Here is an 18,218-nt window from a genome sequence, read left to right as displayed (position 1 = left end):
TGGGATTGCATTGAATCTATAGATCAAGTTGGGAAGAACTGACATCTTTACAATATTGAATCTTCCTGTTCTTGAATATGGAGTATCTCTCCATTTATTTACATCTTCTTTGATTTTTTCCATCAGAGTTTTGTAGTTTACCTCATAGATCTTGTATATATTCTGTTAGATTTATACCTAAATATTTCTTTTGTTTTTTTGTCTTTGTTTCTGCTAATATAAATGGTATTGTGTTTTTAATTGAAAATTTCCATTGTTTGTTTCTGAACTATAAGAAAGCAATAGATTTTTGTAAATTAATCTTTTATCCTACAACCTTGCTATAATCGATTATTAGTTTCAGAAATTTTTTTGTTGATTCTTTTGGGTTTTCTGAGTAGATGATCATGTCTTCTGCAAACAAAGACAGTTTTATTTCTTTCTTCCCAATCTGTATGTCTTCATTTTCTTTTCTTATTGCATTGGCTAGGACTGTCAATTTTGCCTGATAGTAATTTAGCTTCCCCAGATATATTTTGTAATGTCAACAGTGTATTTTTTTCATCCTTTTACTTTGAACTTCTCTTTATCCTACTGTTTTAGGTGTATGCTTTTAAACAACATGCATTTAGGTTTTATTTTTAAATCCAGCCTAACAATATTTGTCTCTTAATTGTATCACTTAATTTACTTATGATTAATGTAATTAGTACTATACTGTATTTATTGCAATGTAGATGTCATTGATTATAAGATATACCCTTACATATCACTAAAAAAGAAAAAATGGTGCCAATTAAATTAATACTTTAATTGTAAGATGAATCCCAATTTCAGAGTATTTTAAATGTATAAAAAATATGTTTTAGGATTAATGAAATACAGTAGTAGTAGTATAAATACCATCTTATAATGTCTTTTTTGTCTTCTTTTAGGTTCTTTTTAAAAAAGTCTTCTTTCTTCTTTTGTATTGGTAGTGTGTTTTCGATAGTCATTATTTCCCCTCTATTAGAATGGAACTTATTTAGTCTTTTATTATATTATTTTTCTTAGCTGTTACCCTAGAAATTAAAACACATGTTCTTAATTTATTGTATCTAATATTAAATCATTTCCTTCCTTACACAATTCTTGGACTTTGGAGCAGTTTAACTCCTTTTCTCCCGTTCTTATGGTGGTCCAGTGGCAGAGATTCAGTGCTCTCATCACCGAGGCCTGGATTAATTTCCAGGTTAGGGAACCACACCACCTGTCTGTTGATTGTCATACTGTGGTGGCTGTGGTCTTGACATGATGCTGAAAACTATGCTGGTATTTCAAATACCCCATGGCGAGTCACCCATGGTGTACAGATTTCAGCAGACTTTCCAGACTAAGACAGACTAAGAAGGAGGACCTGGCCACCTACTTCTGAAAAAATTGGTCATGAAAACGCTATGAATAACAGTGGAGCATCGTCTGATATAACACCAGAAGATGAGAGGATGGGATAGCAAAACAGGGCATTTGCTTCTCTGTACACAGGATCACTAGGAGTCAGAATTGACTCAATAGCACTAACAACAAATTCCCTTCTTGACTTGTATAGCTATGTGCCAGAAAGATATTGTTATCATTGTTTGTTATTAATGTTTAATGAGCATTGTTTATTACTATTCATTTAGATTTGCCTGCATATTGATCACTTCCGTTGCTCTTTGATCCTCTTGCATCTCTGACCTTCTGTTTGGTATCATTTTTTAACGTCCTTGAAGAACTGTTTTTGAATTTCCTTTAGTGTGTGTCTGATAGTATTTACTATCTCTTAGTTTTTGTTTTTTCCTGAGAGTGTCTTTATTTCTTTCATTCTTGAGGATATTTTTGTTGAATATAGAATTCTATATTGTCAGTTATTTTCTGTCAGCATGTTGGTATTTCACTCTTTTTTTTTTGCCTCCATGTTGCTTCCTTCTCACTTTGGGCTTCGTTTGTTCTTCTTTTTCTCATTCCTGTAGGTTAAGGTTAGATTGTTTATTTGAGGTGTTTCTTGTTTCTTGAGGTAGTCCTTCATTGCTATAAACTTCCTCCTTAGCACTGCTTTGCTGCATCCCATAGGTTTTGGTATGTGATGTTTTCATTTTCATTTATCTCCATGTATTTTTTAATTTCTCCTTTGATTTTTTCATTGACCCAATAGTTGTTTAGTAGCATGTTGTTTAATCTCTACAAATTTGTGATTTTCCCTGTTTTCTTCTTGTAATTTATTTATAGTTTCATACTCTTGTCAGAAAAGATACTTGATGTGATTTCAGTTTTCTTAAATTTATTGAGACTTGTTTTATATTTTAACATATGGTCTATCCTTGAGAATGTTCCATGTGCACTTGGAAGAATGAGTATTCTACGGCTTTCGCATGGAATTGTTCTATATATATCTGTTAAGTCATTCTGGTCTAATGTGTCATTTAAGGCTGATGTTTTCTTGTTGACTCTCTCCATGATCTGTCCACTGATGTAAGTGGGGTGTTAAAGTCCCATAGTATTATTGTATTGCTGTCAGTTTTTCCCTTGAGGTCTGACAATTGCTTTATATATTTTGGTGCTCCTATGTTGGGTGCATATATATTAATAAATGTTTATGTCTTCTTGGTGGATTGTCTCCTTTATTATTATATAATGCCGATCTTTGTCTCTTGTTACCTTTGTTTTCTGAAGTCTGTTTTGTCTGGTGGAAGTATGGCAACACCTGCTTTCTTTCAACTACCATTGCTTGGAGTATCATCTTCCACCCTAATTTTTTTTTAAGTTTCACTATCATGTTCAAGTTAAATATATATATTATATATATATAAATATGTGTAATATATTTATAAATATATTTGTAAGTATATATAATAAATGTATATATGTATATATAAAATATATATATAACATGCAGAAACACATACAAAATATGCATTCATATCCTACTTAGGGTTTTTTGAGTTTAAAGGTTTGTGGTTTGATAATTTTTGTCAGTTGTGAAAAATTCTCAGTCATTATGTTTTCACATATTGCCTCTGTACATAGTGCTTCTGCATATTTGCTGTCTTTTTTCTTCTGTTATTCTCACTAACTGTGTGTGAGACCTCACAATGTGCTCTTTGTCTCTTACTCTTTCTTTTTATATTTTCTATCATTTTGTGTTTCTTTCTGGGTAATTTTTTTTTTTTTTTGAGGAAGATTAACCCTGAGCTAACTGCTGCCAATCCTCTTCTTTTTTCTGAGGAAGACTGGCCCTGAGCTAACATCAGTGTCCATCTTCCTCTACTTTATATGTGGGACACCTACCACAGCATGGCTTGCCAAGCAGTGCCATGTCCGCACCTGGGATCTGAACTGGTGAAACCCGGGCCGCCAAAGTGGAACGTGTGCACTAAACTGCTGCGCCACCAGGCCAGCCCCTTTCTGGGTAATTTTTTTGACATCTTTCAGTTCACTGATCCTGTCTTCATCTGTATTTAGTCTGCTGTTAAACCTATCTGCTGAATTCTTAATTTTTCCCCTTATGGTTCATTTGCCACATTTCTATCTGGTTCTCTTTCAAATCTCCTATATTGTGGATTTTCATTCCCTGCTAAAATTTTCATGCTTGTCATTCTTCTCCTTGACTGTAGCAAGCAGGGATTTTTTTTTGGTTATTGTTTGATAATGCTAGTATCTGGAGACTTTATTGGACTGTATCTTTTTTTTTTCTTTATAGTGTCTCTTTTTCTCATAGTGGTTATCATAGTATCTTGTGTCTCTATGTTGTGTTTTGATAATGTATTGGCCATTGTATTTGAATAATTTTTGGCAAGAATAATTTGACAAGTAGGAATTTGTTATCCTTGGTGGTGTTAAATCTTATTCTTTTGAGGACAGATTTTTCACCTTCTACTTCATATGCTATTTGGTAAATATTAGTTATAATCTAACTTTGTAACATGATATTCATTATTATTTAAGATATGTGGGCAACCTGGTAGTGTTCTTCTCACACACAGCTCTTGGATTCCTGGAACTGTAAGGTGCTCTTCCTGGGAGGTATTTTTCTGGAGAAATGGCTTTCTTAACTCCCCCTCAGTGCCACCTACACCAAAGGTCTCCAAAATCAGAGTGCTCTGTTTTTTTTTTTTTTTCCTTTTTAAATCTAAGTGCCATCACTTAGAGTCTTCTCTTAGGTCTTCCTATTTCTAGGCTGTGGGTGTTAGGATGTTAATGGTGGGAATGTGTTCTGGTTATTTCTAGATTATTGGTATAAAGAATGTTCTACATGATAGTTGATTTTTTTTTTTTTTTATCATATTCTGGTAGACCATTTCCGTTATTCTCAGTCACATCTATCTCCTTTTGAAGCAGTTTTGGGAGACTCACCTAGATGTGAGAAAAGAGATAAGGAGATATTTTAAATTAATATCCTATTGCCCAGAAGTGATAGGTAGAAGAGTAGGAAAACTTTACTTGCTATTCAAGCCAAGTATCAGGAGAAAGATTATCCTTCTTATTGCTGTAGGTGCCATCCAAGGATGACTAGGACAAGAATGTTTTCATTTTAGCTTCGAAAGCATTGCTGAAGGCCAACCTGGGGATGTTTGTTACTATCTCCATCTGCTAAAAAGTGCCAGAAGTGCTTATGATTTTGTTATCCTCTTCAGTACTATAGTCAACTTCATTGTGGGTGAAACAGACTTTCTTTTTGTAGATTGCTTTAGGATCAAACATTTAAAGCATTGTTTCTATGAGAAAATGTGTTCCATCTGTAAAACAACAGGCTTATTTAAAAATAACCTGTTTAGAAGTGGTGGACTTTGTGTAGATTAAACTTGAAGACTCAAATATAGGAATATGCGTATGTCTGCACAACTGCCATCGCTGTTGGCTGATTAATATATTCTAACAGAAAACATTGTTGAATGTGTACTATGTGGCAGACACTGTACTGACCATATAAAGACCAATAATAGGAAATAAAAAACAATTACAAACCTCTGTTTAAATGGAAGTCTCTTGTTTATCAAATTATTATTGTATACTTTAGTTTGACATTTCCACTTGATGTCTATTAGACTCAAACTACTATTGTCCCTCCTAAAACCTGCTCTACCCACAGTCTCCCCCATGTCAGTTAATGGTAACACCTTCCTTTTGGTAGCTCAGGATGAAAGCCTCGGAGTCATCTTTGACATCTCTCTTTTTTCCCCCACATTCTTCGTTTTAATGGCTGTTCTTTTAAAACATATAAATAATCCAAACACTTGTTAGTGCTTCCGCTGATACCCTGCTGATCCATCATCATCATTTGAATGGATTTCTGAAAGAGCCTTCTGTGTGGTCTTCCTGCTTAACATAGCAAGCATGGTGATTCTATCAAAACAGAAGTCAAATCATGTTCGTCCTGCTCAACACTTTCCACTGTCTCATCCCCCCTGCCAGAATCTCCCCATTTCACTCACAGTAAAAAGTCAGATTCTTACAATGGCCTATTCCCACCTTCTCTGACTGTGGCTCTTCCTTATGCGTTCCCTCCCTGGCTCACTCCATTCCAACCCCCTGGCTTCCTTATTGTTCCCTGAACTTGTGGAGCAGGCTACTGCCTTAGGGCTTTTGCACTTGCTCTTCCTTCTCCCTGTAATGTTCTCCCCCTAGATATCCAGTTTTGATTCAATTGTCACAATGTATGGAGTGTCTGTCCTGACTGCTCTTTTAAAAATTGCACTGGCCCCCCCCCCCCACCCCTTGCACAGGTCATCCCCTTCACCTGCTTAGCTTTTCCCCCCATGGCTCTTATCTTCTCATATACTATCAAATTTACTTCCTTATGTTTGTAGTCTGTCCCACTCACTAGAATGTCACCTTCACAGGAGTGGGGATTTTTGTCTGCTTCTTTTTACTATTTTATCCCTTGCAAAAAGAAGAATGCCTTGTACATAATAGATGTTTGACAAATATTTGTTGAATGAATGATATTGTACAAAAGGACTCCTACTCAAAATATTCTTAAACAGAGAGTAGCAGGAAAAGAATACAGAAAATAAGCATTTTTGTTACTGTCAAAAACCTTGTGGTAAGTCTTTTCTTTCCATATGAATTCAAATATTGTCTTTGTTTAGCTTTTTATTATAGACAATTGATTATTCATGTTCTTTCTGCTTTCTTTCTCTGCCGGTTAATCTGTTAAAATCCTTCAGCATCCTCCGTGCAAAGACCTTTTTGTGAAATAGTTAACAGTACTAAAATGTTCCAGGCAGACTGCTCTCCACTCCCAAGAGAAAAGAGCCAGAACTGTCTACTTCCCTGGAGATTTGGGCCAGTTAGCAAAGAAGAGTGTAACACGTATACCCAGGGGGCAAAGTCTCATACGAAGGAACTGTTTCTTAGATTCCACGAGTGTGCAAAAGACTCAGCTTAGATTGGGAGACCTCCTCAATCGCTATAATGCAACGGTTTTCACTCCCACTGCTACTTTTGGCACCATTACTCAAACCAATGGAAAACAGATTCTTTCAGGGCACCCCATATTCCCCTGATGAAATTTAATGTGACTTAGATTTCTCAGAGATTCTTGTTGTATATATTGGTGTGTTTCCCACTAGTCTTCAAAAGTAAAAATAGGGTCCAGCCCAGTGGCATAGTGGTTAAGTTTGCATGCTCCACTTCGGCAGCCTGGGGTTCATGGGTTTGGATTCGGGGTGTGGACCTACACACTGCTCATCAAGCCATATTGTGGCAGTGTCCCACATAGAAAATTGAGGAAGATTGGCAACAGATGTTAGCTCAGGGCTGATCTTCTTCACCAAAAAAAAAAAAGTAAAAATAGCCAATAGGACTATCTGAAAATATTTTATAGTTATTGAGTAAAAGAGTAACTAAAAAACCCCCAACAACATGTAGAATACATCAAGATTGTATGTGTAATTGTGTACATATAAATCTCACATAGCTGCAGTTGAAGAGTTTCTAGAAGCCCATCTAGCGTTCAGAGTATAAACTGTCATTCTTAGGAGTTATCATAAAAGGTATTTAAACCTCAAACTGAAGCTTAAGTTCTCCCCTGTGCGTTCTACTACTGGATGACTCTAGTGCGCCCTCACTGGAATTGCCCATTCACGCTATTTTCATATGACTCCCTGTAAGTGGCAGTGAGGGAACATAAGAATGTTACTGTGCAGAGTGAAAAAAGATTGGGGAAGCATATAGTTAGCTTCAAATATTTGAAGAACTTTTACTATGGAAGGTAAGTAAAACTTAATTCAGGATAGGATTAGATAGATAATTTTTAAGGTCTCTCCTGATGATGAGATTTATGATTTTGATTTTCAATGTAAGTGATGTGTTTGGAAGATATTTTCATGGAGGTATAATATATTGTAACCAAAATACTGAATTATGTAGTAATTGAAACAATGGTCTATATTTATTAGAAATAGAGATTAATTCCCATTCTCTCTATTTTTATTAGCTTATTTTCTGTCATTTTAAATATTCATTTGGTTGAAGACATGACTTAAAATTTTTGAAATGAGTAATTGCTATGACATAAGGTCTTTTTCTTTTTCTTTTGTTGAGGTTATAATAGTTAAAAACATTGTGAAATTTCAGTTGTACATTATTATTTGTCAGTCACCATATAATTGTGTCCTTTCACCTCTTATGCCCACCCTCCAACCGCCTTCCCCTCTGGTAACCACTAATCTGTTCTCTTTGTCCATGTGTTTATCTTCCACATACGAGTGAAATCATATGATGTTTGTCTTTCTCTGTTTGGCTTCTTTCACTTAACGTGATACCCTCAAGGTCCACCCATGTTGTTGCGAATGGGATGATTTTTGTCTTTTTTATGACTGAGTAGTATTCCATTGTTTATATATATGACAATGAGATCTTTTTATTAATGTTTATTATAGAGGTTCCAGAAACTTTAGCAGTTGCAGTGCAGAGGACTTTGAGAAGTTAACTTTAAATAAAGGAGGAAGCTGCCTTCTTAATATTCCGAAGCCAGACGAAGCCTATAGTGCTCCCTTCTGTGGAAATAAGTTGGTGGACTCCGGGGAAGAGTGTGACTGTGGTACTCCTAAGGTTAGTGTAATGTTTGATTTTTGCTTTGTGAAGTTGCTTCAGGGTTTGCAAAAAATAAAATAGCTTGCTGTGAGCAACTCTGGCATAGGAGCTAAAGTAAAGTTCAGTGACAAAATGAGGATAGGTATTTTGCTTGTGGGGATGTATTCCTGGGATTGGTCAGAACATAACTAATGGAGTCGTCTATTCTGGTGTCAAGGAAAGCAGCATGTTTATTCATCTACTTTTTGCTACCTTCTGCCATTTCTCTTATGGTCATTGAGTCATGTATTTGCTTTAAAGAACTAACCAGTTTTTCCCGTGGCTCTTTACTTGTAAGCTTTCACTATTCTGGCACTGCCGTTGCAGAAATCTTTATTCAGTTGAACTCATTTCAATAATAAATTGAAGCCGGCCCATTCTCCAGAGTCCTTCCATTACAAAATTCTTGCTACTCACATTAGCATTCTCTCTTATTAAGCTTCAGTTTACCTACTGGTGTCCTGCTCTATCACACGTATTACCCACATTTATTGCTGTAAGCCCATGTCTATTTTTATTATTGTTCTGTATCTTAGCCATCCTCCTCTCAAAATGAGCCACTGAAGCCGTTTCCTCCTAAGCCTTGCACTAAATTTAAAGAAATTTGTTCAGTTGTGTAAGCTTTACTGTATTCTCAGTCTTTTCCACAAGTGCTGCTGCTGCTTCTTTACCTGACCACACCTGGCTTTTGCCAGAAGGCTTCATGTTCTAGAAAAGCAGTATGCATTTTATGATGAAATTGTAATGGGCCTTCATCGCACTGTTGTTGCATGTCAGGCACTTCTGCTAAATGTCTTACATGGTATAATCCTCACAGTAACCCTATAAGATTGATATTTTTTTGTATTCTCACTTTCAGATGAGGAAAATAAGGCCTAATGAGGTTATGTTTAATTTCTAAATTAACGTTATGCCGTTAGCATGACCAAGCCCTTCTCCTTTCCAGGCATTCTTGGATCTTTCTCCTTAAATATTTTATATGTTTTGCTTTCTCCTGACTGTTTACTTCGCTATCAAACTTATTGAAATAGTCTTTGTTTGCTTCTTGAGCTTTCACACTACAAAATTACTCTTTAAAAATGTACCCCCTGCCCCCTCAAACATCACAGGTTTTTTTCTTGGTATAAAAGTTTCAAGGGGCTGGCCCCGTAGCAGAGTGGTTGAGTTCTCACGCTCCGCTTTGGCGGCCCAGGGTTTCGCCGGTTTGGATCTTGGGCGCAGACATGGCACCGCTGGTCAGGCTGTGCTGAGGTGGCATCCCGCATGCCACAGCTAGACCCACAACTAAAATATACAACTATGTACTGGGGGATTTGGGGAGAGAAAGCAGAAAAAATAAAAAATAAGATTGGCAACGATTGTTACCTGAGGTGCCAATCTTTAAAAAAGTTTGAAATAGTAAGTACAAACAAAATTCCCCTTTCCTACTTTTATTCCCCCCATAAATTTTTTAGCTTCCTTTTGCAATGGTAATCATTCTTACAGGTTTAGTGTGTTTCTTTTTAGACTTTATTCTCTCTTGTTCTGTATATGTTTATATACACACACACACACACATAATATACACATTATGTACATTTGTAAATAGTTGGATTTTTTTTTACATAAATGAAATCAGACTTACTATGTTGTGTGCAGAGGTTTTTTTTCTATTAATATATCTTGGAGATTTTTCTATGTCATTACATTATGTAGACATAATTCTTTAATCTACTGATTTGTTTTCCAATATAAGGATTTCTTTAACCATACTCTCATTGATGGGCATTTACTTACTGTAATTAGTGTTTTTCTGTTGTGAACAGTACGTCCTTGTGCACGCTGCATGTGTATATATACGAGTATTTTTCTAAGATAAATAGATAAAGGCAGAATTGCTGAATTGAAAAGTATGTGCGTTTTAAATTTTATTAGAGGCTATGAAATTTCCTACAAAAAAGCTTTGTCAATTTGCACTTCCGTCAACGGTATCTCATGGCATTCAATGCCCCTCCGTAGACTTGCCAGCGCGGGATAATAAATGTTTTCTTAATTTTGATGGGTGAAAAATAAGATGTTGTTTTAATTTATATCTTTTCATATGCTTATAAGCCAAATGCATAATTTTCTTTTATGATTACTGTTTTATATCCTTTGTCAATTTTTCTGTTGGGTTATTGATTCTTCTTTTATATTGATTTTTAGATGAAATCCGTATATTATAGGCAAAGTCCTTCGTTGTGTATGTTCTAATATTTCCCTTCTGTCTGTAGCTTACCATTTGGCTTTTTAAAAAATTAATCAACTTTATCTTTTAGAGCAGTTTTAGGGTCACAGCAAAACTGAATGGAAAGTTCCAAGAGTTCCTGTATCCCCCCCGTCCCCACACACGCGCAGCCTCCACCACCGTCCACATCCTGCCGCACAGTGGTGCCTTTGTTACAATTGATGACTCTACAGTGACACGTCATTTTGTCCCAAAGTCTGTAGTTTATGTTAGGGCTCACTTTTGGCATTTAGCTTTTCATATGATGTATTTTATTATATTGAAATTTAAAATTTAAGTGAAGGCAACTTTATCAATTTTTTTTCTTAAGACTTTTTAAATTTTGTGTTTTGATCAGGCTTTTAGTACTCCTGTTTCAAGGTTATTATCATAATCCCTCTATAGTTTCTTCTAGTATTTCTTTAATTTAAAAGTTTTATATTAGCTCTTTAATTGAGGGGGGTTCATGTGGAGTGAGTTAGAGAATTAACTATTATCCACTAATGATCAGTTGTTGCAAAAACACTTAAAGTAGTACTTTTATAATAAACAAAATTCCTGTATACATAGTCTATTTCCTGATTCTCCATTCTTTTATGAGGCCATCTGTCTGACTTGCACAGTAGTTTTGAAAAAAATTTAACAGTTTTATTGAAGTATAATTGAAAACAATGTCAAAAAGCAAATTCGGACTTAGATAAGGAAAGGCTTTATTCGGAAGAAAGACTATTGTAATAGGGAGAATGCTCTTATCTCATAAATCTTGAAGCATCTCACAGTCGAACAGAAGAAGGTCTTCCTTTACAGGGCAAAGGTGGGGGCAAACAGAGGTAAGCCGAGTCTTAAGGGGAAGCTGGATAAGTAAGGGGCAAGGACCAATGAGGTCTGATAGGAAAGTGACCTGCTGTGGTCAGCTGATTTCCAAGAGAAGCTGATGAGGGTGCGGGGGCACTTTCCACTTTTTTTGTGGGGACAAGGAGAGTTTAGGGGCCTTACTAAAGTTTGGTCAAGACAAAGTAAAAGATAATAGGCAATTATGAACATTTGCTCAATAGTAAACTGCACGTATTTAAAGCATACAAATTGATAAGTTTTGATACATGTAAACATATGTGAAACCATCACCACAATCAAGATAATGAACGCATCATCATCCCAAAAATTTCTTTGTGACCCTTGGTAGTCCCTTCATCTCACCCCTTGTTCCCCCATCCTCCTCAGGCAATCACTGATCTGCTTTCCGTCTTTATACATTAGTATGCATTTCCTAGAATTTCATATAAACGGAATGACTCTTTTTTGTCTAGCTTCATTCACTCAGCATAATTATTGTGCAGTTCATCGTGTTGCTCCTGTGTCAGTAGTTCATTTCTTTTTATTGTTGTCTATGGTTGAGTAGTATGGATATACTACAATTTGTTTATCTCTTCATCTGTTGATGTATATTTGGATTGTTTCCAGTTTTTGGCTATTACACATAAAGCTGCTGTGAACATTCATATACAAGTCTTTATGTGGACTTACTTATGTTTTCATTTCTCTTGGGTAAATACTTCTGAGTGAAACGACTGAATCATATGGTAGGTGTATATTTAACTTTTCAAGAAATTTTCAAACTGTTTTCCAAAGTGATTGTACCATTTAACATTCCCAGTATTAGTGTATGAGAGTTCTAGTTCTTTCACACCCTTGCTGCGACTTCATGTGGTCAGTCTTTTCCATTTTAGCCATTCTATTAGTGTAAAGTTGTGCCTCATTGAAGTTTTAATTTGCATTTCCCTAATGACTAGTGACATTGAGCATGTTTCCATGTGCTTATTTGCCATCTGTGTATCTTTTTTGGTGATGTTGTGTTAAATTCTTTTCCCCATTTTAAAAATTGGGTTGGTTTCTTATTATTGAGTTTTGAGAGTACTTCTTATATTCTGCTTACAAGTCCGTTATCAGATATACGATGTACAAATATCTTCTCCCAACCTGTAGCTTGTCTTTTAATTACTTTAATAGTATCTTTTGAAGAGTAGAAGTTTTACATTTTGATGAAACCCATTTTATCAATTTGTGCTTTTATGTGTTGTGCGTTTGTTGTTATATGTAAGAAATCTTTGCCTAATCCAAGGTTGCAAAGGCTTTCTCCTGGAAGCTTTATAGTTTTTGGTTTTACGTTTAGGTGTATGATCCATTCTGACTTGATTTTTTTGTATGGCACTAGGTATAGATTATAGCTCATTTATTTTAAAAGTTTTATTATGAAATAATTATAAACTGACAGGAAGTTGCAAATGTATTTTTCACCCAATTTCCCACAAAGGTGACATCTTATAAAAACCAGGATGTTGCCATTGGTACTTTAACTAGATTACAGACTTGATTCAGTTTTTACCATTTTTAACCTGCATTTGTGTGTGTGTGTGTGTGTGTGTGTGTATGTAGTTTTATCCCATATATAGATTTATGTAACCACTACCTCAATTAAAATACAGAACTATTCCATCATCACAAAAGAGCTCCCTCCTGCTACCTCTTTGTATTCACACCTACCCCAACTCCAGCCCTTATCCTTGCCATTGGCTACCTCTTATTTGTTCTCCATCAGTGTTTTTGCCATTTCAATAATGTTATATAAATGGAATTATACAATACGTAACCTTTTGAGACTGACTTTTTCACTAAGTGTAATGCACTTGAGATTAATATAGGTTGCTGCATGTATTAATATTTCATTCATTTTTATTGCTGAGTAATATTCCATTGTATGGCTATTACTGCAAAGAACTTGGAATAGTGTTTATGCTGTTATTTTCACCAGCCCAGAGGTCCTGTCTGGAGTTTGTTTAACCATTCACCCATCAAAGGACATTTGGATTGTTTATAACATTTTGCTATTATGAATAAAGCTGCTATGAATGTATTTCATTGTTTATCATCAAAGAATTAAAGAAAAATATGATCTTCATGAGTAAACAGATAAGGAATCTCAGCAGAGAAATGTAAACTAAAAAAGAACCAAATGGAAATTATAGAACTGAAAAGTCCAATGAATGAAAGATTCACTGGAGAGAATTAATAATAGACTAAGATGGCAGAAAAAAGAAGAGTCAATGAACATGAAGTAGGAAAAAAAAATAATCGAATCTAAAGAACAAATAGGAAAGGTTAAAGAAAAAAGAACAGAGCATCAGGGACATGTAGCAATATCAAATAGTCTCATATAACCATAAGTGAAATCCCAGGAGGAGAGCGAGAATGAGAGGGAAACAATATTTAAAGAAACAATGGCTGAAAATACAAATTAAGGAAAAACATTGAGTTACATTCCAAAACAGTAAGAGAACCCAAATCGGAATCATTACAAAGAAAATTCACCCAACTACATTGTAATTAAAGTGCTGAGACAAACAGAAAATAATGGAAAAATCCAGAAGACAATGTGGAACAAAACTACAAATGGTAGCAGATTTCTTCTCTGAAACAGAAGGGCCAGAAGACAGAGGAACAGCAAATTTACAGTTCTGAAAGGAAAAAACTGTCAACCTAGTATTCTATACATAGCAAAAATATTCTTCAAACATTAGAGAAAGCTTCTTTCCCCTGCACCGTCTCTCTTCCTCCTCTTTCCCCCTGTCTTCTCTCCCCTTCCCCCATCTCCTTCCCTTCTCAAACAATTCAGACCTGAAGACATTAGTTGGCACATAGGAGAGTAGGTATCTCTGTGGGTGGGAGGTTGGGGAGGTGTGGAGAGCTGTAATGGCTCAGAGTAGGGTGAGAGAAGCCAAGCTAGATACAAAGAATGTTCACATAAGGTGAAGACCACCCAGCAGAGAAATCAGACCCCCCAAGCATGAAGAGAAATGCGTTCAAGGAAGCTTGCTTTCCAGTGATCGTTAAACATACTGTTATGGACTGAATGTTGTGTCCCCTTGAAATTTGTATGTTGAAGCCCTAACCCCAATGTGACTGTAGTTGGAGATGGGACCTCTAGGGAAGTGATTAAGGTTTAATGAGGTCCTGAGGGTGGGGCCCTGATCTGATAGGATTAGCGTCCTTATAAGAAGAGACACTAGAATTGTATGCTGATGGATGGTAACTAGACTTATGATGATGATCACTTTATAGTATATACAAATATCCAATTATAATGTTGTACATCTGAAGTTTATACAATGTTATCTACCAGTTTTACCTCAATAAAAAGCAAAAACCCCTGGAAAACATGACCATGCAGTTTTTGTGGTTACCAGCTCTGCCCTTCCCTTGCTTGCTGGGAGTTATAAAACCCAAGACTGGACAGTAGAAGTAGCGCCTACCCTGGGCAGCCTTTCTGAGAAGACGCATCATCTTCCTCTCCCCCTGCTGCTCTTTCTCCTGTGCTCCACAGCTGAAACTGGAGAGATCATTGGGGTCACAGAGTGTAAGCCGCACTCCCACTCCTACCTGGCCCACCTGGAAATTGTCACTCCCCAAGATGACCTGGTGACTTGTGGTGGTTTCCTGATAAGACAGAACTTTGTGCTGACGGCTGCTTACTAAGCCTGAAGGTCTATAACGGTCACACTTGGAACCCATAACATAAAAGAGAAAGTAGACACATGGCAGAAGCTTGAGGTCATAAGATAATTCTCTCATCCAAAATATGATGACTTTACTGTTTGCCATGACATCGAGCTACTAAAGTTGAAGGAGAAAGCCAACCTGATGCTGGCTGTGGGGATACTTCCCCTTCCACCCCAATTCAACTTCATCCCTCCTCAGAGAATGTGCCAGGTGGCTGGCTGGGAAATAACAGAAGTGGAGGAATCAGGCACTGTAGTGCAAAAGAGGTGAAGCTGAGACTCATGGATCCCCAGGCCTGCAGACACTTCACTCATGGATCCCCAGGCCTGCAGACACTTCACAACTTTTGACCACAATCTCCAGCTGTGTGTTGACAATCCCAGGAAGACAAAATCTACATTTGAGGGAGACTCAGGGCGTCCTCTTCTGTGTGCTGGGATAGCCCAGGGCACTGTCTCTTGTGGATGGTGGGATGCAAAGCCTTCTGCTGTCTTCACCCAGATTTCCCAGTGCCAGCCCTGGATCAATAGTGTTCTTAAGGGGAATTAACCCTGGAGCCTGGACCAGCCTGAGGGGAAATCTGGAAGTGGACCTGAGGAGGTTCTCTGTGCCACTCACTCTGGAGCTGCCTCTGGTTCCTGCTGAAGTCCTATCATATCCTTAAACTTCAAGAAGTTTCATCCAGGTCACAGAATTCTCAGTAAACCTCAATAAAGACCCAGCTTCCAGAAAAAAAAGAAGAGGAGACATGGGAGAGCTCACTTGTCTTTTCTCTCTCTGTCTCTCTAAACACACCCTGAAGAAAGGCCATGTGGGCACACAGCAAGAAGGCAGCTGCCTACAAGCCTGGAAGAGAGTCCTCACCAGAAACCACATAGGCTGGAAGTTTGATCTTGGATCTCTGGCCTCCAGAGCTGTGGCATGATAAATTTTGTTTGTTTCAGCCACCAGTCTGTGCTGTCTTGCTCTGGCAGTCCTAGCAGACAAAGACACGTACTTTCTATGATTTCAGTCCTTTGAAATATATTGAGACCTAAGTAGTTTTACCTAAAGAGTCATTGATAAATCCAGAAGGATACTAAGTGACTGTTTCCAGAGAGTAACTGCTCTAGCCAGGTTAGAAAGAAGTAGATTTTAGGTCTAAGGTAAGAATTTTATTGATGGATGTTGATGACAATAACTCATTTCTTTATTGACAGTCATTTTCTCTTCATAGGAATGTGAATTGGACCCTTGTTGCGAAGGAAGTACTTGTAAGCTTAAATCTTTTGCTGACTGTGCATATGGCGACTGTTGTAAAGACTGTCGGGTAAGGAATTCCTCCCTATTTGGAAAAAAAAATAAAAAAAGGAAAAATACGTGTATTTCAAAATTTGTTTTCTCTGATTTGTAAGAGCTCTATTTTTATTACATGATTATATGAAAAATTTGATGCCGCTTGTTTGCAATTTTGTCACAATCTTTTATGACATAGTCTAGTGAAATTTTTTCCTAAGTTAACACTTTTTTTATGATTTAAGAGTAATCTATGCTTTTTTAATTAAAAATTTAACAATTGCAAAGTATATAAAGTAGACAGTGAAGGACCATCTATCATTTTACCTTCCTCAGGTAGCCATTGTTGATAATTTGTTATTAATTTAGTCACTTTTCCTATACAAATGTGAGTGTGTATATGTGTATAGGTGTGTGTGGGTAAGTGGGTAAACCCAGATCCACGTATTTTTACTACCTGCTTTTTTCAGTAAGATGCCGTGGACTTTCCTTTCGTTTCTGTAGGTCTACATGATTATATGGTTAGTACTCTTTTGTATGGCTGTATTATAATTTCTTTAGTTAACTAATGATGGACATTAAGTTTGTTTCCAATTTTTGTTTATAAGTAAAATTGTTGGGGCAGAGTATGCATATTAAAATTTTTGACACACATTTTATATACCTTCCGCAAATGCGTCAGTCTGTACTTGCAGTGTAATCAGATGCTTGTTTCTTCATGCTGGCATTAGTTGTGAGCAAGTGTTATAATCCTGGTTAGTTTGATAGATGTAGAGTGCTTTTATATCTTTGTTTAATTTGCATTGCTTTTGGTTATCAATGAAGTTATGTTTATTCATTTTTCATATTTCATGACTTTTACGAATTACCTATTATTGGCCTTTGTTCCTTTTTCTTTTGGATTATTTAATCTTTTGTTGTTGTTAGCACTCTTTATAGATATGAATACTGTGGTTTCAGATTTGAGCAATTTGTAGGAATTGTCCTGATATTCCTGTTCAATTTGAATTTTATTACCCTAGTTTCTTCCAGGAGGTACTTTATGCCGAGGAAAAACCAATGAATGTGATCTTCCAGAATATTGCAATGGTTCTTCTCAGTTCTGTCAGCCCGATGTTTTTATTCAGAATGGAAATCCTTGCCAGAATAACAAAGCCTATTGTTACAATGGCGTGTGCCAGTATTATGATGCTCAGTGTCAAGTCATCTTTGGCCCAAGTAAGATATTTTATTTATAATTGATTGCTTTGGTTTTATTTTTTGCTTTAGTTTTGTTACAAATGGAATTAAAGCATTCTTGCTAAAATTGAAGTTCTCCTGTTTCTTTTCTCCTGTCAGATCTCCCTCTTTCCTTCTCCATGGGCAGTCATGCTCATGAATTTGATGTGTCGCGATTCAGTTGGTGATTTTTGCTTTTACTCTCTCTCTCTCACCTCTGTATCCTATGTATATGAATGATGTTTCATATATCTACACACAGTATTCTATTCTAGTTTTAGTAAATTTATGGAAACAGTATGGGATTATACACGAAGGTCTGCTGTTTTCATGGTCCATTCAAATGCTTTTGAGATCCATTGGTATTGATACATTTAGGTTGTGGTGCCTTAGAATATTCCATTATATAAATGGAATCTGTTCTCTTACTGATAGGTATTTAGGATGTTTTTTATTTTTTTGAAGTTTTCATTTTTATCAAAATTATATGTACATTTAGGTTATAGTCAAATTATTTACAAGGTTTTATGGAAAAATAAAGTGTACTCCCAGCTAATATCCCCATCTCTGGAAGCAACCACTTTTACCTTTTCTAGCTGACTATTTTATTACTTGCTCCAGGTCTTTAGATAATCTCTTGGTAATGCTGCTTTTTGATATTTTCATTATAGGTGTTAACTATTGTTTTCTCACCATGCAAGATGAGAATTTAGTTTCCTTCCTTCTCTTCTCTCAACTCTTGTCAACTCTCATCATACTCAGGCTTATTTGCCATTCTCCATCCTCTTAATATGGATTAATTGTAATTTTAGTTAGAGCAGTGCTGACGGTTGTGATATTGTGATTTATA

General features: G+C 36.2%; 1 protein-coding gene and 1 pseudogene across 3 annotated transcripts in view; both read left to right on the top strand.

The window, feature by feature from the left end:
* ADAM9 (ADAM metallopeptidase domain 9) overlaps positions 1 to 18,218 on the top strand; it is a 177,435-nt gene that overhangs the window by 79,773 nt on the left and 79,444 nt on the right. For all 3 annotated transcript variants that reach the window (XR_011498901.1, XM_070500114.1, XM_070500115.1), the window contains exons 12-14: positions 7,884 to 8,055; positions 16,092 to 16,184; positions 17,173 to 17,368. Coding sequence is in view for 2 of the 3 variants with exons in the window: in XM_070500114.1 (XP_070356215.1) it covers positions 7,884 to 8,055; positions 16,092 to 16,184; positions 17,173 to 17,368 (461 nt within the window). In the remaining variant the exon portion in view is untranslated. The remainder of the gene's footprint in view (positions 1 to 7,883; positions 8,056 to 16,091; positions 16,185 to 17,172; positions 17,369 to 18,218) is intronic.
* Positions 14,069 to 15,555, top strand: LOC106838944 (chymase pseudogene; annotated as a pseudogene).

Source organism: Equus asinus, chromosome 27 (genome assembly GCF_041296235.1).
Source record: "Equus asinus isolate D_3611 breed Donkey chromosome 27, EquAss-T2T_v2, whole genome shotgun sequence".
NCBI lineage: Eukaryota > Metazoa > Chordata > Mammalia > Perissodactyla > Equidae > Equus > Equus asinus.
This window is presented reverse-complemented; position numbering and strand designations above follow the sequence as displayed.